This window comes from Mobula hypostoma, chromosome 4 (assembly GCF_963921235.1).
Source record: "Mobula hypostoma chromosome 4, sMobHyp1.1, whole genome shotgun sequence".
In the NCBI taxonomy this organism is placed as follows: Eukaryota; Metazoa; Chordata; class Chondrichthyes; order Myliobatiformes; family Myliobatidae; genus Mobula; species Mobula hypostoma.
The window spans coordinates 185,939,645-185,965,029 of record NC_086100.1 but is presented as its reverse complement, the minus strand read 5'-3'; the positions used below and the strand labels follow the sequence as shown (position 1 = coordinate 185,965,029).

Below are 25,385 nucleotides of genomic sequence, written 5' to 3'. Positions count from 1 at the left end.
AGAGCTAATATTAGTCAGTCCAAATACAAAGAAAGTGATCCCAGGGTGTCAAATTCAGCAACTGGAAGGCTGCAACGATCCCACATAGGTGACCTGCTAGGCATCCCACTTACAGCAAAAGGCAGTCTGGATGAGTCCTTACAGAATGCAGGGTGGGGAGAAACTCGGTTCAACGTGGAAAATAACAGTGACATCTTTTCAGCCACAAGGCACTACATTACTTGCCATTAATGCAGGTGCAGAACTGGGTCGCTGCTCTTGTCGGCCATCACCGTAGAAGCTAAAGAGGCGGTTTCTAGAAACTGGTCGGACAGGCTTTTTGAATACTTCCTGTGAAGAGGCAAAAAAAAAAGCAAAAAGTGAGATGGTCTGCAGTTGGACTTCTGGCTAACAAGTCACTGCTGTATAGTACTGTGCAAAAATCTAGGCACATAGCTCAGTTTTAAGTGTTTAGTAACTGGAAAGTTACAGTACTGCGCAAAAGTCTTGGGCTCCCTAGCTATGAATGCCCAAGACTTTTGCACAATAATACATGTCCATCCTTTAAGTTCAGATAGGTACATGCCTGTCCAAAGGGAAGAATGATCATATTTGCAGGAAAATACTCAAGATTTCCAACAGTCAGGGGTTTCTGAAGTGTACTCCAAACTATGCTCCTCATCAGTACATTGCTGACCCAAGTAAGGTGGTATTCCTGGGCTTGCAATTGCAACTGGAAAATTAACAGGCCAAGGAAGGTTTCAGTGGGCAAATAGAGAAAGATCAATCTTTTTTAAAACAGCCGTGATAAAAGATATTGACCACCCAAGGTGAAAATGGTCATTAGGGGAAGGACAATTTCAAGGGGGAAGAACCATAGATTTGGAGTCAGAATCATACCATGTTTGTACCAACCTGCAAGAGCCCATTACATTAATGTAACATTAATCTTATTTCATATCAATATCCAACAGTACCATTCAACTATACACAAAAGGCAATTTCCAATAGCCAATTTAACCCACCAGCCCGGATATTTGAGATGTGGAGAGAAACGAGAGCACCCAAGGGAAAGCAACACCACAAGAACATATGAACTCCACACAGACCGCAGTCAGAAATGAACTGTTTGCTGGAGACATGAGACAGCAGCTCCAAGACAGGCTGTAATAATGTTTTAGTTGCATACCGCCCACTTTATTAGGTGTGTTAACACAAATATCTAATCAATTATGGCGTTGCAGTGAGTGGACTTGAATGCTTTCCATTCATGCTGGGTCGAGTGTAGAACCTGCAACTCAGCTACATAAAAAAAATACTAAAGAAACAGCAAGGTTGCCACCCGAAGCGCCACAAGGTGCGGACAGGAACAATAACCACATGGTAGCGACTCAATAGATAAAAGCAAGCAGACATGGTTAAGAGTTCAGGGTTAACTGTTGTTCAGACCAGACTTCAGAATGGGGAAAAATTTGTGATCCAAGTGACTGACTATGGAATGACTATTGGTGGCAAATAATGTGGGGTGAGCATCTCAGACTGGGATTCACTAGTTTGCAAAGAATGATGCAACTAAAAACATCCTGTGAGTGGCAGCTGTGGGCGAAAATGCCTTTTTAAAAATTAGGTCAGAGGACAATGGCCAGACAGGTTCAAGCTGACAGGAAGTAACTCAAACCACCACCCATTACAGTGATGTGCAGAAGAACATCTCTGAACGTACAACACATCGAACATTTAAGTGGATGGGCTACAGCAGAAGGCCACATGTGTACACTCAGTAGGCACTTCATTAGGTAGAAGAGGCACCCGAGTGTAGTTGTTAATCTGTTTTCCAACCAACTTCTATACTGTATACCAGGAACATTTATGAATTGAAAATGGATTATCTCTGACCTCAGTATACCACCATGACTCTCTTCAGCTACCAACTCAGAACAGAAATAGCTTTGAATTGCAGTCTAAATTTATGATCCTTAGCCACTTTGGGTCTCAGTTTTCTGGTGAGGGGGAAAAAATATTCTACTAATGTCCTTCTGAGCAGTTTCCATCAGAAATCTGACCGACTCCAGGGCCACAATCCCTAACTCATGAGTAATCTCCCCAGCTCAAATAGATGCTGTCTGGCCTGCTGAGTTCCTCCGGCATTTTGTCTGTGTTGATCTCTATCCCTGTTCAAAATGTGTATTGAAAAGTGGCTTGGCATTGTATTCTAACAGTATCATTCCATCATCTCTTTTAGCACTAAACCCCACCACTGACGTCAAGGCCAAAATGCACACAGGTTGGTCAAAATCAGAAGTAGTTCCCAAGAGTGATCAAAATACCATGGCTGAATTTGGAAAGACCCAAATGCCCCAACAGATACATGTAGCAGCCAGCAAAACAAAACAAAACAAAAAAAATCAAATTTTACAAACTGCACCCCAATTTCTTAGATATACGAGGAACTTACATTTTCTTTATTTTCTTTGTTTCCTTCACTAGAGTGAATGCCACTAGCTGCTGGGCAAGGCACCTCAGAACCCGGAGCGTCGCAATGGATTGACTTTAGTGCAGGACTTGCTCCAAGAAATGTGAGCTATATTAAACAAAGCAAAAAAAAAATCACTCGTCAAGACACAACTAATGCCAAGAGTCAGGACAAAAGATCACACGTGTCTAATACTAGAGGGACAACAGACTTTTCCCCATTGTAAAATAGTTACTGATTCCAGTTTAGTACATTCACCCAAACTCAACCACATTGATTCATTTAGTGAGGAGTTCTTGCAATGCAAGCACCTCCGAGAGCCACTAATTCAGTAAAACTTGTTCAGTAAACTAGTCGATGCGTGCATGCAGCCATCTATTTTGGCTTCCTTTAAAACTGACAAGCAGCTGTGCATCTTACCGAAGAGCAGTGAGAGCAGCTGCTGGTTGACTGGGTCACAACTGATCTTTCAAGCTCAGTGGTGTAGTGGTGAGCTCGTCTGTGTGCGTTTGCCAATGCAGCAACACAGCCCACAGCTTACTAAATCTAAACCACTACTCAGCAACCCAGAACCTCACTACACCCAGAATAAAGGTTTCAGGAAGAACTCTTTAGAGTAAGATAACAAATTCACAAAAGTATGTTAAGCATCTGAAATAAGTGTCAAAGATTACAGTGAAAAGGCAGGAGAATGGGCTGGAGAGGGATCTAAAAAAAAATAGTCATGGTCGAATGGTGGAGCAGTTGGTGTTGGGGACAGATAAACGTGTATTCAGCATGATTTTTATTTACTAGGTAACTAAAATCTGCCAACTAAACAGGAACAAAGTGAGGAAAGACAAGGAAATTCCCAACTGGAAAACTTTGGGATTCATGTTGCCTATTGTTCCCAGCTATGACCATCCAGAAGACATATGAAACAGCCAGAGGTTATAACAGTGAACCCATGATGGGAAAAAAGGTTTTGTACTTGATATATTTGCTTAATTCAATCACACTCAGATGTAGCAGGTCATTAGGCAATTTGTCAATGCTTGGTGGGTTGGGGGGTGGTGGTGAGAGGTAGCTTAAAAGAGCTGGCAAGAAGAAAATACAGAACAGAGATATTGAGCTAGAAATAGAAAACGGAAATACCCAAGTTTGCACAGAAGTGTAGAGAAAGGCTGGAAAATTGTCAGGAGCCAGTTGATGATACTGGCATAACAAGTATAAGAAAACCAAGGGGGGAGGTAATATTTTAGCAATTAAGAAACATGGGTTGAAACAAGAATGGAAGCTTGGATACATGGAAGATACCTTGGCAGATAAAATTAAGGCATATTGGATGATCTGGCAGGATCATGAGTGAGAGCTCTGCCAGCCAGTGATAACCCCAACCTGCAAGGCAAGCTCCAAATGAAAGCCCCAATTTCCATGGGCAATTGTACAGTCCAAAAGTTTTCAGTTCTGCAAAATTTTTTGAAACGTAAGCCAGCACACCCAGACAAAACTGACAAGGTGACTCACCGGAAGGGAGTTCATTCTTCTTATGGGGAATTTTCTAAAAATAAGAAATGAAGAGCTGTTAGTGTTAATTCATTTACATATTTTTAACTTAGAGATAGAGCGTACTAACTAGCCCTTCAGGGCCAATGAGACCTCACTACCCAATATATCCATATAACCAATTAAACTACTAACCAGCACATCTTTGGACTGTGGTAGGAAACAGAAGCATCCAGAAGAAACACGTGTGGTCATGGGGAGAAAGTATGCAATCCATATAGATGGCCTCGGGAATAGAAGCCAGGTCACTGGTGCTCTAAGAGCACTACATAAATCTCTATGCTACCATACTACCATGTTCAAAATAACAGACCAATATATTTAGTTCCTTGCCACTTACTGCAAAATTAACAATATTCAATTCTTGATCATGTGCTTTAAGATCTGAAGTAAAATACACTTTAAAAAAAATCTATAGCACTGACATGGGAGGGTGGGGTAGACTCTAGCACCAGAGGGCATAGCCTCAGGATAGATGAACATCCCTCTGGAACAGAGATGAGGAGGAATTTCTTTAGCCAGAGAGTAGAGAATCTGGAATTCATATCCACAGATGGCTGTGGAGGCCAAGTCATTGGGTATACTGAAAGCAGAAGTTTTGGTTCTTGATTAATAAGAGTGTCAAAGGTCACAGACAGAAGGAAAATGCAGATGAGAGCAATAACAAAATCAGCCATGACAATGCTGGAGCAGACTTGATGGGACGAATGGCATACTTCTGCTCACATGTCATTTAGTTTTCCAGAATGCAATTTAGTTTTACTGAACATTGTAACCACCAGTCCCATGGGTTTCATGTTCAGCTACAGTTCTACAGGATTAGTCAATTTTAATTACATCTTTGATGAGAAAATTTCACATAACTGGTGGGATTAGATGCCATGCAAAGCCACAAAAAAAAAACCTTTTATATTCCCCAATATTAAACAAAACTGCATCTCCCTGAATGGAAGACTCATGTGCAGAATAGCTTATGCCAGAGGCTGTATTCACTTCTGTAAATTTGAAGACTAACAGCTAACTGGGTAGCATTGTACCATAGGAGTTAACACAATGCTCTACAGCGCCAGTTGTAAGATCGGGGTTTAATTTCTACTGCTGTCTGTCAGGAGTGTGTACATTTTCTGTGCAACCACGTGGGTTTCATCTGGGCACTCCAGTTTCCTCCCCAGTTCCAGAAACATACAGGCTGGGGTCAGCAAGTCCTGGGCTGGCACAGGAAGCAGGGCAACACGTGTGGGTTGCTCAGCAACACCCTTACTGATTTGAATTTGAAGCGATGCATTTCACTGCAAATTCAGATGTGGCAAATAAAGCCCATCTTTAAAACTTTACGGGAAACACAGAAAAGCAACCAATTTCAAAACTAAAAAACTACACTAGAAACACTCAGCAGGTCAGGCAGCATCCATGTGAAGAAACAGTTAACATCTTAGATTCAATCACCAGAGAGAGGTCTAGAGTGACTAGAAAAATTCTTTCCACAGATGCTGCTTGATCTGTGGAACATTTCCAGTATTCAGTCCCTCGGTGGCTTATGAACACCAAATGCCATAGAGCCGAAACATGAACAAGCACTTGGGAGATCAGTAAGATATATTTGCCAGCTGGTGCAGGCATCTTCAGCTGTGGGGAAACTTGGGTCATTGCCACTGTTCTGACTTCTAATGGATTGGACACTGTAACCACTGGCCCCAAGAGGCTCATGCTCAACTGGAGGATCACAAAACGTGCACTGACAGGGAAAATTCACATTCAATTTCAGTAGGGACATGGAAACCTATCGTAACCTGGGCAGGGCCTGTACTCTTACTTTAATTACTACTTATTACTAATATACAGCACAATAACAAGTCCTTTTAGTCTAAAGAGCCAGCACCACAAAATTACACCCATGTGACCAATTAACCTACTGACCCATACATCTTTGCAACATGGTACCCAAAGGAAACTCATGCAGTGATAGCAAGAAAGTACAAACTCCTCAGACAGTTGTGGATTGAACCTGGGTTGCTGGTGCTTCAATTGTTACCTCAGCACCACAAGTATTTCAGATATTATGTAGTAATTAGGAGGACACACTTACCAGTTCTTAGTTTTACTAAATTCATCCGGTTTAAAATGAGAATATAAAATGTAAATGAGTAACTGGAAAGAAGGGACGGGTGGGGGAGTAGGATTAGTCACAATCGATGCTGAACTACCAGGCAAGTTTTAGCTTAATTTTTATTTTAATGTACCCCAGGCTACTGTGGGAGGCGAGGGGGGAGATTGCTGAGCCTCTGGCAATGATCTTTGCACCATCAATGGGGACAGGATAGGTTCGAGGATTGGAGGGTTGCAGATGTCGTTCCTTTATTCAAGAAAGGGAGTAGAGATAACCAAGGAAATTATAGACCAGTGAGTCTTACCTCAGTGGTTGCTAAGTTGATAGAGAAGATCTTGAGAGGCAGGATTTATGAACATTTGGAAAGGCATAATATGATTAGGAATACTCAGCATGGCTTTGTCAAAGGCAGGTCGTGCCTGATGAGCCTGACTGAATTTTTTGAGGACGTGACTAAACACATTGATGAAGGTAGAACTATAGATTTAGCGTATATGGGTTGCAACAAGGCATTTGATAAGGTACCCCATGCAAGGCTTATTGAGAAAGTAAGGAGGCATGGGATCCAAGGGGACATTGCTTTGTGGATCCAGAACTGGCTTGCCCACAGAAGGCAAAAAGTGGTTGTAGATGGGTCATATTCTGCATGGAGGCCGGTCATCAGTGGTGTGCCTCAGGGATCTCCCTACTCATGATTTGTATAAATGACCTGGATGAGGAAGTGCAGGGATGGGTTAGTAAGTTTGCTGATGACAGAAAGGTTGAGGGTGTTGTGGATAGTGTGGAGGGCTGTCAGAGGTTACAGGGGGACATTGATAGGATGCAAAACTGGGCTGAGAAGTGGCAGATGGAGTTCAAGCCAGATAAGTATGAAGTGGTTCACTTTGGTAGGTTTAGGTCAAATATGATGGCAGAAAATAGCAAGACTCTTGGCAGTGTGGAGGATCAGAGGGATCTTGGGGTCCGAGTACAGAGGACGCCCAAAGCAGCTGTGCTGGTTTACGCTGTGGTTAAGGCGGCATACGGTGTATTGCCTTCAATCGTGGAATTGAATTTAGGAGCCGAGAGGTAATGTTGCAGCTATATAGGACCCTGGTCAGACCCCACTTGGAGTACTGTGCTCAGTTCTGGTCACCTCACTTCAGGAAGGATGTGGAAACCATAGAAAGGGTGCAGAGGAGATTTACAAGGATGTTGCCTGGGTTGGGGAGCATGCCTTATGAAAACAGGTTGAGTGAACTTGGCCTTTTCTTCTTGGAGCAACGGAGGATGAGAGGTGACCTGATAGAGATCAAAAAGATGGAGAGGCATTGATCGTGTGGATAGTCAGAGGCTTTGTCCCAGGGCTGAAATGACTGCCACAAGAAGACACAGGGTTAAGGTGCTTGGGAGTGGGTACAGAGGAGATGTCAGAGGTTAGTTTTTTTTTTTAAATCTCAGAATGGTGATTGTGTGGAATGGGCTGCCGGCAACGGTGGTGGAGGCGGATACGATAGGGTCTTTTAAAAGACTTTTGGATAGGTACATGGAGCTTAGAAACATAGAGGGCTATGGGTAACCCTAGTAATTTCTAAGGTAGGGACATGGTCGAAGGGCCTGTATTGTGCTGTAGGTTTTCTATGTTTCCATGTTTAAAATAATTTATCAAAATAATCAGTCTGAACAAGTAGAACTTGAGCAGACAGCTGGCTATATTTAATGATGTGTTAATTGAAGTGTACATGCAGAGCAAAACCAGCTATGTCACGTGACAGGGACAAACTTACTTGACAAGCACTTTTCCAGATTCTAATATTGCTTTTTCAAATCTGTAAGAGAATAAGAAATCAAACTTAATTTGATGACAAGAGCAACTGAAAAAGTAAAAACAAATATGACTAAAGGGTAGGCAGGCATTATGTACAAATACACAATACGAATCTCAGGTTTGCAGATTACAGGAAGACCTAAAGACATTGAGTTCTGTGGTTTAACTATCATACTGCACAATAGCCTTGCAGGTGTTGATTTGGAGGTCAGGGTTTTAAGATAATAGACTAATCTGAAACACATAGGAACAGAATTAGGCCATTCAGCCCACTGAATAATTTTAAATATACACAATGACTTGGCCCAGCAGTCCATGGTAATGAATTCCACAGATTCATCACCTTCTGGCTAAAGAAATTCCCCATCTGTTTTAAAGGGACATTCTTCTACTGTGAGGCTGTGCCCTCTGGTACTGGACTCATCCACTATAGGAAACATCCTCTCCCCTACAATGGTAGTTACATAGGCTTACATACAATATTTTGGACCAGAAAGAAATGGTCCAGAGAGATATGGAAATTATTATTAATCCACTATTATTACTATTTTTCTTAACTAATATCATTACTTAGCCTAATAGAGTAGAATTTCAACTGCACATAATTATCTATTTAAGTGTCTAATTTCTTTTTTCATCATCTCAATGTGTACTTAGGAATGTATAATTAGATTTATACATATATTAAAAAATGGAAAAGGTTATACATGTGAAAAAAGTTCATGATACTTCTGAATTCCTTATCCAAATAAAAATAAAAAATTATTAAAAATTTGATAAGGAGAAAAAAAAAGGAAACATCCTCTCCACATCCACCATCTAGGCCTCAGGAACGATTCACAAGCTTGAACACAAGCACAAGAGATTCTTCAGATGCTGGAAATCCAATTAACACTTTAAAAAAACACTGATGGGAGTCAACAGGTCAGGTAGTGTCTCAATCAATGTTTCGGGCACAGACTCCATCAGGACTGCTCACATTCCTGGTGAAGGGTATCAACCTGAAGCATCCACTGTTACTCCTTTCCAGGATGATAGTTTTAATAGCCCATATCACTACTGTTGGCTGGAATACACTCTGATTACCTTCAGCAGGGATATCACATCTGTTCCTGAACAGCATGTGAGCCCTGAAGTACTGCAATGAATGCAGTTTGCACAGAGAATGATAAAAGGATTCCAAGCGTTCGCAGCTCAAAAAGGATTCAAAATTGCCATTACCATTTCCATAGTGATGGATTTCAGACTCGCTGCCTACCACCTGTATGCAAATAAGCTGCTTTGTCTGCCTTCGAGAATGGTCCCCGTCACCATATGCCATACCGCGACCCCCACAGCTGTCACCATTTCATCAATGCCACACTCAGGAAGACGCAAGCGTGGCGGAACAAAGCAGAGGCACAACAGAATCGGTCAAGCAGAAAGGGCAGGCTCGTCCCTCACATCACATGCGACCTTCTCTATCCAGCAGGTTGGCCCATGAATGAGCAGATGGCATAGCAGCCACCCCACAATTAACTGGAGGTCTTAGAAGTTTACTCCATTAACTGGAAGAATTCTGACATTTCGTAAAAAGTTCAGTGGTTCAGTAACATGTAAATTCTAAACATGTTTTGCTTCAAAAGCAGAGACATCAAGGAAATAGAGCACAAGCTGTTAACTTGAAACATCTGCCAGAACATAGCCTAGATTCCAAGACATTTGTGCTATACCTTACAAGACCACTAAAAATTCAAACTGCCCCTTTCCAGTCCTGATGAAGGGTCTCAGCCCAAACATCAACTGCACATTCTTCTGTTCTGACCTGCTGAGTTCCTCCAGGATTTTGAGTGTGTTGGTTAACAAGCATGGAGGAATTCAGCAGCTTGGGGTGGGGAGGAGAACCAACACTTCAGATCGGAACCTGACATCAGGGCAGACAGCAGAGAGATGGCCAATAGTGGTGAGAAATGATTCCGAGAATGGTGCACTGCGGAGGGGTATAGTATAATAGGCATACTCACCTCCCTGCCTTCGAGAACATATTGCATATATCCAAACCAGAAACCAGAGATGAACAGGGACATTCATAGTCTGCTGAGGGCTAGATTTGTGGCATTCAAGACCGGTGATCTAGAGCTAGACAACCAAGTATGGCCTACAGAAGGCTATGTTAACAGAAGAAAATTCTGACGAGACAAATGTTCCTGATGTTGAGGGAGTCCAGAACCAGAGGCCACAGTTTAAGAACAAGGGGTAGACAATTTAGAACGGAGTTAAGGAAAAACTTTTTTCACACAGAGGGTTGTGGTTCTGTGGAATGCTCCACCTCAGAAGGCAGCAGAGGCCAATTCTCTGGATTCTTTCATAAAGAGTTAGATAGAGCTCTTAAAGATAGCAGAGTGAAGGGATATGGGGAGAAGGCAGGAAAAGGGTACTGATTGTGGATGATCAGCCATGATCACAGTGAATGGTGGTGCTGGCTCAAAGGGCTGAATGGCCTACTCCTGCACCTATTGTCTATTGAGACCGAATCAGATGCGCATCAGCTCTGGTAGGGTTTGCAAGCCATTACTTCCTACAAAGCAAAGCCTTTTATGAATGCTTTTAAAGGGAGAATAAAACTACAGCTACAAGGATCCCTGAGGCATTTCAGCAGCTGGTGACCCTGTGATACATCATCTGGCTGACGTCAGAACATCTTTCAAGAGGGTGAACACTCCCAAGGCATCAGACCCTGATGGTGTACCTGGTTGGGGACTGAAAACCTATGACAACAAATTGGGAGTGTTTAAGGACATCTTCAATCAAGATCCCAAGAGCAAGATGAACTGGCTCAATGGTTATCACCCAGTTGCACTCAAATCTACCTGCATCAGGCTCACCACTCAACACAATGATACCCTCAGTTCTAATCAACTAGCCCCTGGACCTCTGTATCCACCTTGGCTTCCTCAGGGAGAACAGTCAGTGTGGATCAGAAGTAACATCCCTTCGCTGAAATCACAGAAGCACTTCAAAGGATGTGCATATAGCCCACTGCTCTACTCACTACACCCATAACTGTGATGCTAGCTCAAATGGCATCTACAAATTTGCCAATGACAGAACTATTGTAGTCAGAGTTTCAGATGGAGGCAAGGTGGCATGCAGGAACGAGATTTATCAGCTGAATGGTGCCACAACAACTCAGTACTCAATGCCAATGAGACCAAGGTATTAATTGTGAACCTCAGGAAAGGGAAAGTCAAGGGAGCACACACTAGTACTTATTGAGGGACCAGCAGTGGAGTGGTTAAGCAGTTGAAAGTTCCTGGGTGTCAGCATCTGAAGATCTAACATAGGGTCAGCATATTGATGAAATTACAAAGTCACGACAGTGGCTATATCTCTAAGGAATTTGAGGAGATTTGGTATGCCACCAAAGACTATCAGAAATTTCTAAAAAGGGACCATAAAGAGTATCCAAATGGCTGCATCAGTTTGGTGTGGAGGGACCACAGTACGGAAAAGGAAAAAACTGCAGGAAGTTTAATCTCAGCCAACTCCATCACAGAGGGAACCTTCAACATGCGATGCCTCAAAAAGGCAGCAGCCATCAAGGAAACCCCCCCCCCCAACCCATCACCCAGGAGATGCCCTCCTCTCAATTCTACCATCCACAAGCCAGAAGACAAACGTTTCATGAACAGCTTCTTCCTTTCCACCATAAGATTTCCAAATGGACAATAAACCCATGAACACTGCCTCACTTATTTCTTGTTTATCAACTAATTTAAATATTTCTTATTGTAACGTATAGGTTAATCTATTACAATGTACTGCACCACAAAACAACAAATTTCATGACATAAGCCACCCAACCAATTCTTATTCTAAGACAGTGGCAAGTGAATGACAGATGGAGACAACCAAAAAGGAAACAGTTGGAGCAAGGTTTTCACAAGGCCTTTGACAATGTGCCACACAAGACTGCATAACAAGCTACATGCCATGGTATGACAAGAAAGATTCTAGCATGGACAAAGCAGCAGCTAATTTGCAGGAAGCAGAGTGGGAATAAAGGGAGCTGGTGAATAGAGGTGTTCCACACAGTCTGTGTTTGGACCAATTTTATTTACATTATATGTTAATGATTTGGATATAATTGACATCTTTATTGCAAAGTCTGCAGATGATATGAAGATAGGTGAGGGGAAGGTAGTTTAGAGGAAGTAGAGCAGCTTCAGAAAGACAAAACAGATTGGGAGAATGGGCAAAGTGGCCAACAGAATACAATGTCAGGAAGTGTATGGTCATGCACTTTGGCAGAAGAAGTGAAAGGGTTGACTATTTTCTAAAGGGAGAGAAAATACAAAAAAAATGAGACACAAGGGGACTTGGGAGTCCTTGTGCAGGATTCCCTGAAGACTAATTTGCAGGTTGAGTCAGTGATGAGGGCAAATGCAATGTTAGCATTCATTTTATAAGGACTAGAATAATAAAAGCAAGGACGTAATGTTGAGATTTTATAAAGCACTGGCAAGACCTCATTGTGAGTACTGAGCAAGTTTGGAACACTTTTCTTAGAAAGAATGTGTTGAAACTGGACTGAGTTCAAAGGAGGTTCACTAAAGTTGAATGGCTGATGGCTCTGGGCCTGTATTCACTAATATTCAGAAGAGGGGCAACCTCATTGAAACATATCAAATAGTGAAATGGCTTGATCGAGTGAGTGTGAAGAGGATACTTCCTATGGTGGGAGAGTCCAAGACCCGAGGACAGCCCCAGAAAAGAGGGGTGTCCTTTTAGAACAGACGAGGAGTTCTATGGCCAGAGGGTGGTGAATCTGTGGCATTCTTTGCCACAGGCACCTGGAGGCCAAGTCTTTATGTACGTGTAACATGCTGTAGGGAGTCAGTATATTGGGCATCTGGTTCAGTTACAATTGTACGCGAAATGAAGCTATTGGGTACTCGCCATATCTGACGTTTGGGCGCGAGGCAAAGTTGCCCATTGACCTTTGTTTTGGGACTGACGAGGCTGACTTACCACCGAAGACTTATCTGAAGTATGTGTCTGACATGAGAAGAGTTGAAAAGGGCTTATGAATTAGCTGGGGTCACAGCTGCCCAGCAGAATCAAGGGAATAAGAGAATGTATGATCAAAAGGTGAGGTTCTCCCAACTCCTGCTGGGAGGCAGAGTCCTCATAAGGAATTTGGGGCTACCTGGAAAGCATAAGTTAGCTGACCGCTGGGCGGCTACTCCCCATGTGGTGGAGTCAGATGCCAAACCTACCAGTTTTCCGGGTGAAACCAGAGGATGGGAAGGGGCCTGTCAAGATTCTCCATCGGAACCAGCTGTTGCCCTGAGTCAGGAGGTGCAGGTAGACCCAGAGCCCAGCTTGGAGCCTACACCTAGTAAGAGGACTCTTCGGAAACACGGGGGGACTATTGGGCCAACAGGCAAGGTTAGGCTGGCCCCCACCCGAGAGGGATACTGATTCGGAGGATGATGACGTGGATGTATGGTATATGCTGCCTTTCGCTAACTCCCCAGTGATTGAGCGAGAGACTCCCAGCCCTTCTCCCTATGAAGTGGGGTGGGGAGGAGGAGGAGCTACCTGCGGGCAGCCTGGGTTGCAGCGGGACTTGGTTTTTGATCACGGAACAGAGGGCTCCGAGTTGCAGGGGGGCACGAGTGAGATCGGGGGGGGGGGGGGGAGGCCTCGCCAAGTAAACCGGTAGTGTCGAAACCTGAAGAGCTAGATGAGGGGGTGCGGAGGTCTCAGAGAATTAGGAGACCACCTGATAGGTTAGCCTACGTAGCACCAAGGGAGCAGAGTGTGACCCCTACTGTGTTGGGGAGCTATGCCACTGTCTTTACACCTGGATTGGGCTTTGTGTTTTGTAGGATGGTTTGGCAAATTATCTCAACGTCATGACTAAATTTGGTGGGCGAGGGGAGGGGGGATAAGAGTGTAACATCCTATAAGGTTTCACTGATAAGGTAATGGTTTCTCTGTAGCAGCAATGTTTGGCTTGCGACTAGAGATAACGAGGTTTGGAATGCTGTTCTTTCTTGTGAGCTGGAAGACAGATTTTTGCGGTCTTTGCACAACATTGCACAACAGACTGTTTAGTAAGATTGGACCCTTCTCCCCCACCCCACCCCCCCCCGGCCCACCAAACCCTGTTTCTTTACTAACCATATAGTCAAAGGAAGAATTATAAAGCTTAATAGTTTAATCGCATATTGGGTACTGTTTGTTACTTCGGGGTACTGATTTGTAACAGCATCCACCCAAACGAGAATTTTTAAAGTTTGGCCGGGCCAGGGGCCATCACCCCCTATATTAAGCCGCTAGCCAAAGCGAGAGTTACATATGCTTAAGGCAGAGGTTGATAGATTTTTGACTGGTCAGGACATGGAAGGATATGGGGAGAAGGCAGAAGATTCAGGTTGCGGGGAAAATTGGATCAGCCATAATGAAATGGTGGAGCAGACTCGATGGGCCAAATGGCCTAATTCTGCTCCTATATCTCATGGTCTAATGTGGGGGGAAGAGGAGTGGAGGGTGATGAGAGACAACTGCCGGTGGGAAATATCAGGAACATAATCGGTTACTAGTGCTGATAAGTAAAGCTGGTGAGAATGAGGTGACCAGCAGCAGGAATCTACCTTATCTTCTTGCACCCTATTGCCTGCCAGCACTGCACTTTCTACAGCTTTTTTCACTACATTCTGCATTGTGTTATTGATTTACCTTGTTCAACCTCAGTGTACTACGTAACGATTTTATCTGTACGAGCAGGATGCAGTCAAGCTATTCACTATACCTCACTATAAATCAATTCCATCCTGTGGATGGATGGGGTGAACCTTGTGTGACGCGAGTAGGTGGAGGGGGGAAAAGAAGAGAACAGAAAGAAAGCTGTTGGGGGTGTGTTGTGAAGCAATAAAAATAAGACCAAAGGAGGAGCTGGGGAACTCCTAAAATTGAATAACTCAGTAGTCATTCCATTAACTTGTATACTGGATGTTATCGACAGCTTCTACAATTGTATTAAATACTGAAACAGCAACAATTCTTGTTTTTCCAAAAATGCCAGAGATCAGGGAGCTGGAACATTGCCTTTCATTCAAGGTATTTGATAGTCTCGAGCCAAATACTAATGGATTGAGATTTTCACCATTTGCAGTTTGACAGTAAACATTAAGGTTAGGCAGCTTATTGAACAGCAGCTATTGAGCATCATTCCCAAGACAAATACACTTGCACTGTTAGATTGACAATAGAGTCAGAGTGCCATCGCACTGCGACAAACAAAACACTCTAGCACGGATGACAGTGGAACAACAATGGCAGGTATTTCTGGGAATAATGCAGAAGGTGCAGGATCAGTTCATTCCAAAGAGGAAGAAAGATCCTAAGGGGAGTAAAGGGAGGCCGCGGCTGACAAGGGAAGTAAAGGACAGCATAAAAATTAAAAAAGTATAACATAGCAAAGATGAGTGGGAAGCCAGAGGACTGGGAAATTTTTAAAGAGCAACTGAAGATAACTAGAAAGGCAATACGCAGAGAAAAAATGAGGTACGAAGGTAAACTAGCCAAGAATATAAAGGAGGATAGTAAAAGCTTCTTCAGGTATGTGAAAAGGAAAAAAATAGTTAAGACCAAAACTGGGCCTTTGAAGACAGAAATGGGCATATTCCTTATGGGGAACAAGGAAACGGCAGACAAGTTGAACAGATACTTTGGATGTCTTCACTAGGGAAGACAAACAATCTCGCAGATATAACTAAAGTTGCTGGTAGACGCAGCAGGCCAGGCAGCATCTCTAGGAAGAAGTACAGTCGACGTTTCAGGCCGAGACCCTTCGTCAGTCCTGAAACGTCGACTGTACCTCTTCCTAGAGATGCTGCCTGGCCTGCTGCGTTCACCAGCAAATTTGATGTGTGCTGCTTGAATTTCCAGCATCTGCAGAATTCCTCTTGTTCCCAGATATAATACTGGCCAAAGGACCTAGGGTAATGGATGAACTGAAGGAAATTTACATTAGGCAGGAAATAGTGTTGGATAGACTGTTGGGTCTGAAGGCTGATAAGTCCCCAGGACCTGATGATCTGCATCCCAGGGTACTTAAGGAGGTGGCTTTAGAAATCGTGGATGCATTGGTAATCATTTTCCAATGTTCTATAGATTCAGGATCAGTTCCTGTAGATTGGAGGGTGGTAATGTTGTCCCACTTTTCAAGAAAGGAGGGAAAGAGAAAACAGTGAATTATAGACCTGTTAGCCTGATGTCAGTGGTGGGAAAGATGCTGGAGTCAATTATAAAAGATAAAATTACGACACATTTGGATAGCAGTAACAGGATAGGTCCGAGTCAACATGGATTTATGAAGGGGAAATCATGCTCAACTAATCTTCTGGAATTTTTTTGAGGATGTAACTATGAAAATGGACAAGAGAGAGCCAGTGGATGTAGTGTACCTGGACTTTCAGAAAGCCTTTGATAAAGTCCCACATAGGAGATTAGTGGGCAAAATTAGGGCACATGGTATTGGGGGCAGAGTAATAACATGGATTGAAAATTGGCTGGCTGACAGGAAACAAAGAGTAGCGATTAACAGGTCCCTTTCGGAATGGCGGGCGGTGACCTGTGGGGTACCACAGGGTTCAGTGCTGGAACCGCAGCTGTTTACAATATACATTAATGATTTAGATGAAGGGATTAAAAGTAACATTAGCAAATTTGCAGATGACACAAAGCTGGGTGGCAGTGTGAAATGTGAAGGGGATGTTATGAGAATGCAGGGTGACTTTGGACAGGCTGGGTGAGTGGGCAGATGCATGGCAGATGAGGATAATGTGGATAAATGTGAGGTTATCCACTTTAGTGGTATGAACAGGAAGGCAGATTATCTAAAATGGAGTCAAGTTGGCAAAAGGGGAAGTACAATGAGATCTAGGTGTTCTTGTACATCAGTCACTGAAAGCAAGCATGCAAGTACAGCAGGCAGTGAAGAAAGCTAATGGCATGCTGGCCTTCATAACAAGGGGAATTGAGTCTAAGAGCAAAGAAGTCCTTCTGCAGTTGTACAGGGCCCTGGTGAGACCACACCTGGAGTATTGTGTGCAGTTTTGGTCTCCAAATTTGAGGAAGGACATTCTTGCTATTGAGGGAGTGCAGCGTAGGTTCACAAGGTTAATTCCCAGGATGGCGGGACTGTCATATGTTGAAAGATGGGAGCGACTGGGCTGGTATAGACTGGAATTTAGAAGGATGAGAGGGGATCTGATTGAAACATATAAGATTATTAAGGGATTGGACACGCTGGAGGTAGAAAGCATGTTCCTGCTGATGGGTGAGTCCAGAACCAGAGGCCACAGTTTAAGAATAAGCGGTAGGCCATTTAGAACGGAGTTGAGGAAAAACTTTTTCACCCAGAGAGAGGTGGATATGTGGAATGCTCTGCCCCAGAAGGCAGTGGAGGCCAAGTCTCTGGATGCTTTCGAGAAAGAGATGGATAGAGCTCTTAAAGATAGCGGAATCAAAAGTTATGGGGCTAAGGCAGGAACAGAATATCGATTGTGGATGATCAGCCATGATCACAGTGAATGGCGGTGCTGGCTCGAAGGGCCGAATGGCCTACTCCTGCACCTATTGGCTATTGTCTATAAAACTTTCAGCCCATCCAGTCTCAAACTGTTGCCCTTAGTCCCATTGACCTGCACCACAGCTGTCCATACCCCTCCAACCCATGTACTTATCCAAACTTGTTAAATGTTGCAGCACACTCCACACCTCAGACTGAAAATCCCCCTCATCTTCCCCTTCCGCATCTAACACGTGACCTCTGGCTCTCATCTTATGGAAGAATAATCATTCCTGTCCCTTCTACAGATCAGAACCTGCTGCCACTACTGGAGATCTAGATGGAAGAGTATTATACCTCAAGCTTTCATTGGGCCTCATTGTAACTGTACAAGAGGCCACAAAGGCCAGGATGGGAGCGAGAAGGTGAAATGGCAAGTAACTAGTTCAGGATTACTCCCTGACTGAACAGAGGTGGTCTACAAATGGTGCAAGTGGACAATAGCACCTAGTCATGAATAAAGTAGCTAGGTGCAATAAAAGGTGGAGATAGATCTCTACCAAAGGAGGCACAAGGTGCTCCTTCCTTCTGCTAGCCTGCAGATCACCCTTGGGCAAGTTGTATCACCTGCTTAGCCCCCAGTCACTTAAGTCATGGAAGCGGGTGGTGGATGTTTGTATGAGCAGCTGGTGCATATCAAGTCCAAGTCACGCGACCGCTGATGACAGGCAGACAACCTCTGAACAGTACTGATAACGGCTGGGGTCACCATCTTGTAAAGACACTGCCCAGAAGGCAGCAATAGCAAACAACTTTTGTAGAAAAATATACCAAGAACAATCATGGTCATGGATAAACCATGATCACCAACATCACACCACAAGGCACATGATGATTTGTTATTGTAATTTACAGTTTCTTTTTACATCTTGCTCTGTACTGCTGCCCCAAAACAATAAATTTCATGACATGTCAGTGATAATAAACTTGATTCTGATTTTCATTCTGAACGTATTGGGCCCATGGTACACTGCCCAGAAGGCAGCAATGACAAACCACTTCCGTAGAAAAATTTACCAATGTGAAGACCATGAATGCCCACATCATATGACGGCACATAACGAACGAACAAGGTGCAATACAAGTTTCAAAGTGTACAAACGGAATACATCAGCAACGACAAGTCGAAAAGCAACCACTGCATTGACATCAAGAACCAAAAACAGTCAACTTTAAATGAGTGACTCACGTTTCATCAATTTCCTTTTCATCCATTGGACTTGGCGAATCCATACAAAGCCCTGTACAAGACAAACAAAGAACACATTATTTTTGTTCTGGATTCTGGTTGTTTTACGACGCAAAGTCTCCTCCAAAATCAAGAATGAGACGAAGCTCACAAAATGCTGGAGGAATTCAGAAGGCCAGGCAAGACCACGCCTATGGAAAAAAAGTACAGTCGACGGCTTGAACCGAAACCCTTCGGCAGGACTGCTGAAAGGTTTCGGCCCGAAACGTCAACTGTTCTCTGACCACCCCCCCCCCACCCCCGCCCCAGATGCTGCCCTGCCAAGTTTCTCCAGCATTTTGTTTGTGTTGTTTGGATTTCCAGCATCTGCAGACTTTCTCTTGTTTATGAGACAAAGATTATTGCTTTCAAAAGTTTTATTAATTATTAAGAGAATAGGAAAAAGAACAGAGAACAAGGGAAAAGCAATCAATTGCCTCAGACTCAATAGAGAAAACCAAAATTCTACTGGTAACAACTAACCTATAAAATAGCCTGATTAATGACATTTGCTACTAAAGACTAAAGTTTTAGAAAACTACATAAGCATTTGCACTGTAATCACTGAAATTTCACTTAATTACATGAACAAGGGCCATCATGTAAAAACAAGCACAGAAAATAACCCACTGGCCACCCTGCTCAGCCATTTCAGAAGCCAAGCATCAATCACGAGGCATTCAGAATTGCAACTAAGTTAAGATCTCCGGAAAGGAAAACAGTGAACTATCGCTTTCTTTTCACAGTCCATTGTTTCATGATGACCATTACTGGCAATGCCATTGTAGTCCAGATTTATCAACTAAAACTTAAAACAGTCCAGCTTCATTGGTGGGTTTTGAAATAGCTTTAGAGAACACGGACCTGGCTTCTGTTTGTTAGACAAGTACCCCCAGGTACATTCCATACTGTTACGAAAAGACCCTGACCCACACTAGTAACAGTAATTCACCTTCCAACTTTTTTGTACTCAGTGGATTCCTATTAGCCATGTTGACAGTAATCAGTATTCAATTCCCGTCACTGTCTGTAAGGAGTTAATATGTTCTTCATATCACAGCATGAGTTTCCTCCAGATATTCTGGTTTCTTGCCACATTCCATAGATGAACTGATTAAGGGTTAGTGCATCATGGGCGTGACGTGCTGGAGCCAGAAGTGTGGTGACAAAGACCTGCTGGTTAGTAGGTTAATTGGTCAATGTAAATTGTCTCTTGTGATTAGGATAGGTTAAATTGGGCCACACGGGTCAAAGTGCTGGAAGTGTCGATTCCGCACACTATCCTAATAAATAAAAGACTCTTGCCGGCTGAACACAGCACACTTGGACTCTGCTGGTCACCAACACAAATGAGGCATTTTACTGTACACAGAACTAATAAATTTCACCTTCGTCTTAAATTCCTTGAATACACAAAGACTTCTCCACTAATCTCTAGAATGCCAGAAGACTGGCACCAAAGCTATTTTTCCTCATCTCAAATCCAAATAGCATAAATCTATGTTATTTGGATGAGATAAGGAAAAATGCTAGGAGGTGATATCTGAATCAGAACTCTCAACATACACCCTATTAGGACAAACTACAATGAACACCTGAAATCTGAGGAATGCAGCAACCCTATTTTCAAAGGAGGGAGAGGGCACTCAACGAAGAACAAATTCACATCTTAAATTAATCTCCTTTAAAACACTTCCTTCATATAATACAATTAACAATCAGTCAAAATAAGGGTGACAAAGACGCCAAGTTACAGCAATAGAGAAAGTATTCATGACAATGTGCATCACTGACTGCAGCTCATGCTCCATATTCCCAGAGCAAGTTAACAGCTGAAAATGCAGTGCGTAAGCTCCTAGTACATCCACCTGTGACTACAGCTGCCATCTCACCCTTGGGGAAATTTCTCAGAATCAGGCACAATGGCAGTTACAATCAAGAGCTACAGCACACATGCAGAAAACTGCCAGCATGAAGCCCACCTGCTCCAGAATAAGCCACAATATCAGTCACCCAGCAGCTCAGTGCACGTCACCTCTTTCAAAAAAATCCAGCTGCTTTCAAATGTAAAGCTTACAGCACAAAGCAACTGCCAACAAGATGCTTGTGTTCTATTCAAGACCCTACTTAAACATGGATTCCTTCTCTTTCTGCCTCTATCCTTTCGATCCTTGAGGTAGCAGGTTCCCTTCGCTTGAACAGATTTGGACTGAGTGGTGACATTTATTTTTATTCATCCCGAAACATTGACAGTACTCTTCCTAGATGCCGCCTGGCCTGCTGAGTGCCTCCAGCATTTTTTTTTTGTGTGTTGCTCAGATTTCCTCTTGCTTGTGATACATTTTATTTAGAGATAGTGAAGAACAGGCCCTTCAGGTCCAACAAGCCACATGGCAGAACCCATACGTTTAATCTTAGCCAAATCGCAGGACAATTCACAATGACCAATTGAGCCACTAACCTTTGGAATGTAGGAGAAAACCAGAAAACTGGGAGGAAACACACAGTCATACTCACTGCTTATAGACAGTACCGGAATTGATCACTGAACTCCAATGCCCCAAGCTGTAATTGTGCTATGCTTCCATACTGGCCCAATATGCAATATTGTTTGTATTATGGTCGAACTGGAACCTTCATAGATTGATAATTAAGACATCATGATTTTCCAGATTAATGCCCAGCTGCAGTTTGGGTATAAAGCAGGCTGCAAATTTTAAATGCACTCTAAGATCACCATGCAATCAGTTGATGCCCTGAAATGTCCTGCAAGTCTCCTACATTTCATGCGGTGGAGAGCGGCTCAGTGCTGACACCAACAAACCACTTGCGTGCGATATTCCAATCTGCAGAGGCGGGCTGCATTTCACAGCAGCACATCACACACACAGCTGCGGGGCTGTCTAATGGAATGAGGCTCCATTACCTCCAGTGTCACGCTGGGAAAATAAAACAAAATGATTGCAGTTGATGCCACCCCGGGAGGGGTGGATGGCATGACTCAGCCTTGGTCTGGTTTGGACAGTACCTGCACTATTCATTTTCTGTTAAAACTCAAATGAACAGGAAACCACAGAGTGCCACTCAGAATGTGGTTTATCAACACTACCAGTCATTAAATCAGACTTCTTGTTTTAATTTTTGGGTTTCTTTGATAAATGGCGCTTTGTACCAAAATAAATTTCATGACAAAAAAAAATCAATAAACCATGCAATCCGCTTTCATTCTTAGGTTCACACTCAATGCTTTCCGTACTGTTCCTTAAAGTAATAGTACTGTTGCCACCCGGGGGGGGGGCCTCTTGGGTGCTTCAATAAGGGGATTCCTCCCCCAACAAAGCCCCTCCCTCTCCAAAAGAATTCCGATCAGACAGTTAGCACCTTCTACAAATGTAACTGAAGTGCCCTTGAAAGAAAACCACTTCAATGGAAGACGCTTAACCAATCAGAATACAAGAGAAACAATTTTCTCACTCTTCTGCCTTGATCCTTAAAAAAAACTTGCGATATTCCGGATAAAAATAGCTATTACTAAACTAACACAACAGATGCAACTACAGCAAACAATTAATCTAAACATCGTACACCTACCAGCATCAGAATCAGATGAGAGAGTCTTAATTAAAGGGGATCCGTTTGGTCGGCGCTTCGGTGTATCATTGTTGCTACAAAAAAATGAAAAAAAATAAATTACGAATCTGAAAGGAATTAAAATTGAGAAGCTACATTCAAGTAATACTCAACTACAATTTGAAGACACAATAGTTTTAATTCACTATTTAAATATTTTAACCTACATCGCAGGGTTCACAAACAGCATATTTCCTGATACACTGCAAAAATAACCCAATTCTCACGCCCAGATTTTAATCCACACGCCTATGCATTAAAATTTACACGTACATGTACCAGGATGATTAAGTCTAAAAACTTGCCCCCTAAAAGATGCGCGCAACTTAGTTCCTCTGGACCCGGCAGCGGTCTCCGGCTGCATTGCTCTCCCATCCCGCACCACGACTGTACATAGGACAAAAGATCGGAATTAGGCCATTCAGCCCAGCGAGCTGCTTCTGCCATTTCATCATGGTTGATTTATTAGCCCTCTCAAATCCATTTTCCTGCGTTCTTCCCATAACCTTTGACACGATGACTAATCAAGAACCTCCGTTTTAAGTATACTCAGCGACTTGACCTACAAAGCCGCCCGTGGCAATTAACTCTGAATCCCGAGGCTGTGCCCCCGGTCCTAGACTTCCTCCATTATTGGAAACATCCACTCCACGTCGACTCTTAGACCTTTCAATAAACGAGGGATAACAGTGAGATCCCCTTCCTTCTTCTAAACAGTGAAGGCCCAGAGTCAGCAAATGCTCTTCATAGGTTAATCATTTAATTCCCGAATCGTTCTCGTGAACCTCCTCTGGACCGTCTCCATCACCAGAACACATTTTCTTAAAGAGAAGCTCCTATACGCTTTGCTCCAGCCAAGGTCACAATACTTCCAAAGCACTAACATTTCAACACAACCCCAATACATCAGCAATCAAACCCCCTCTCCCATTCTCCTCTTTCTTGCCCCCCCACCCCCACCCGCACCCGCACCCGCACCCGCACCCGCACCCAACACGTCTCCCTTTCTCCCGGTCAATTTACCTGCCCAGGCCTCTGAGGTTGTCCATATTGAGAGCTAAAGTGGTGACCGGGCTGAGCACTGATGGGTCGCGGGGGTAATCGATCCCGGCGCCTGTGCCTGTGAACAGAGCCTTGCACGACCTGGCCTTCTGCAGAGAGATGCAGGGTCGCCGGGGAACGAGGTCACCGCCACGGGGCCCGGGGGGCCTGGCCGTGTCCAGGAAGGGCCGAGAGGAGCCGGCTCCGCTCATCGTCTTCAAGACCCAAAATTATAATCGACTCAGGATACCAAACTAAAAGCAAAGGCGTAGATAGGAAGGAAGGGGAAGGGCCTGGCCACACTGAGCCCAGCGCTCACTGCCCAGCCGGGACACTGCTGCTTCATGAAGCCAGGCCCCGGCTCCAAGCCGCCGCCTTTATTTCGAAAATCAACACCGCGCCACGCCCCGCCCCAATCGGCATCGTGTACGAATTTTCACCAATCAGAAAGCTGTTCCAATTCCGCTGGCCGAGAATCTCCCAATGGGGGCGGCCCTTTCCGCGGACTTCTTCGCTCACGTCTCTTAGCCAATCGCTATGACTCTTACGTGAAAGCCTGCTGGATTATTCCATTAGGGAAGAGTGGTGTTTAGAATCTTTCTAGTTATTATAAGTCCTCCAACCCACCTGAGATTTTACTATAACAACTTTTATATAATACATTTCTCTTAATTTACAGAGTTTTAAGTTACTTTAGCATTTATTATTCGATAATTTCCCATATTAGTGTGAAAAATATTAGTGACTTCCCTGCTCTGTGAATGCGGGGTTCGGTTTTGTATCTTTTTTCCCGCGGGAAACAGCTGAGCGGGGATTTTAAACCAAGGTTCCCGACTTTGAAATGTCACTTGAGATTAGTTTTATAAACTTGGATTCTTTTGCAAAAGTCTTGCAGTTAAGATTTCCTATACATCCTATTCACATCCGGTTTTGATATACTTTTTTTATTTCGTGGAGAGAGCACAGACAAAGGGAGGGGGGAGCTTCCACACTATGATAACTATGATATCATTCATTATGATAACCATAAATTCTTTGGTAGTACCACCAGAACTGAAGGTCGTTATGCAGTAGAAAACTGACAACCTTCTGATAACAACACTGAGTCCCAAATCACTCACAAGGCAAATTCTCATTCCCTCACCCCAGCTCCTGAAAATATCAATGTACCTAGCTGCATTCAAAACACAGCCAATGAGACAATGTTACAAAAAAAATTTCTTTCTCTTATCATTCTAATTAATTGAAGAATTTCTTCTCTAATTAGGTTGCACTTTTATATACAATATAAAATTTTATATGCTAGTAAAATACCAATTTGGTAAGGATTTTCTTTCTCTTTTAAATGGGAACCTAACATTAGCTTTAACTTTAAAATATTATTACAAAATTGCAGCAATGTTTTCTAAATTTATAAAATATATTTTTGGAGTGATACTAAAGAATCCTTACAAATTACAATACTATGCTTGAAGAATTAACTATTGTTCAGCCTGTTAGTTCAGAATCCAAGGGCTTTGGGTTCAAGTTGAACATCAGAAAACATTCCAAGTTCAAGGTTGACACTTCTGCGTTTGAAATGCTGCCTATGGGATTATATATTAAAACACAGCAGTAAATATTCTTTGAAAAAATGGCAATTTTTCAAAGAAGGCTTATCTTATCTTTATCCTTCAAACCCTATTTCTAAGAATTTTTTTCTAAGATTTCTAGGAATGACTCAAATAAAAACATGGAGCAAAAGAAAAGCAAAATGGTGCATTGAAAACAAACTCCATGTGGTGCTAAACATTTTAGTGGTCCTCGTAAAAAGCTGTCCAGTTTAACCCTTCACCCAAAATAAGAACCAGGTATATTATCACTGATTTAGACGCCACAAACTGTATTGCTTTGCAGCAGCACGACACTGTAAGACATAAAAATTACTAGGGTAAACAAAGAATAATGAGGCAG

At 43.1% G+C, this 25,385-nt stretch overlaps 1 protein-coding gene across 1 annotated transcript in view; it reads right to left on the bottom strand.

Moving 5' to 3' along the window:
- Positions 1-23,812, bottom strand: part of cdc25b (cell division cycle 25B) — a 40,868-nt gene extending 17,056 nt beyond the window's left edge. Inside the window, exons 1-7 of the mRNA XM_063045129.1 lie at positions 23,415-23,812; positions 22,353-22,426; positions 18,723-18,774; positions 7,871-7,912; positions 3,959-3,992; positions 2,435-2,560; positions 226-330 (exon numbers count right to left, since the gene is read on the bottom strand). Of these exons, the coding sequence (XP_062901199.1) occupies positions 226-330; positions 2,435-2,560; positions 3,959-3,992; positions 7,871-7,912; positions 18,723-18,774; positions 22,353-22,426; positions 23,415-23,644 (663 nt within the window). The 5' untranslated portion in view covers positions 23,645-23,812. The remainder of the gene's footprint in view (positions 1-225; positions 331-2,434; positions 2,561-3,958; positions 3,993-7,870; positions 7,913-18,722; positions 18,775-22,352; positions 22,427-23,414) is intronic.
- Positions 23,813-25,385: the final 1,573 nt, after the last annotated feature.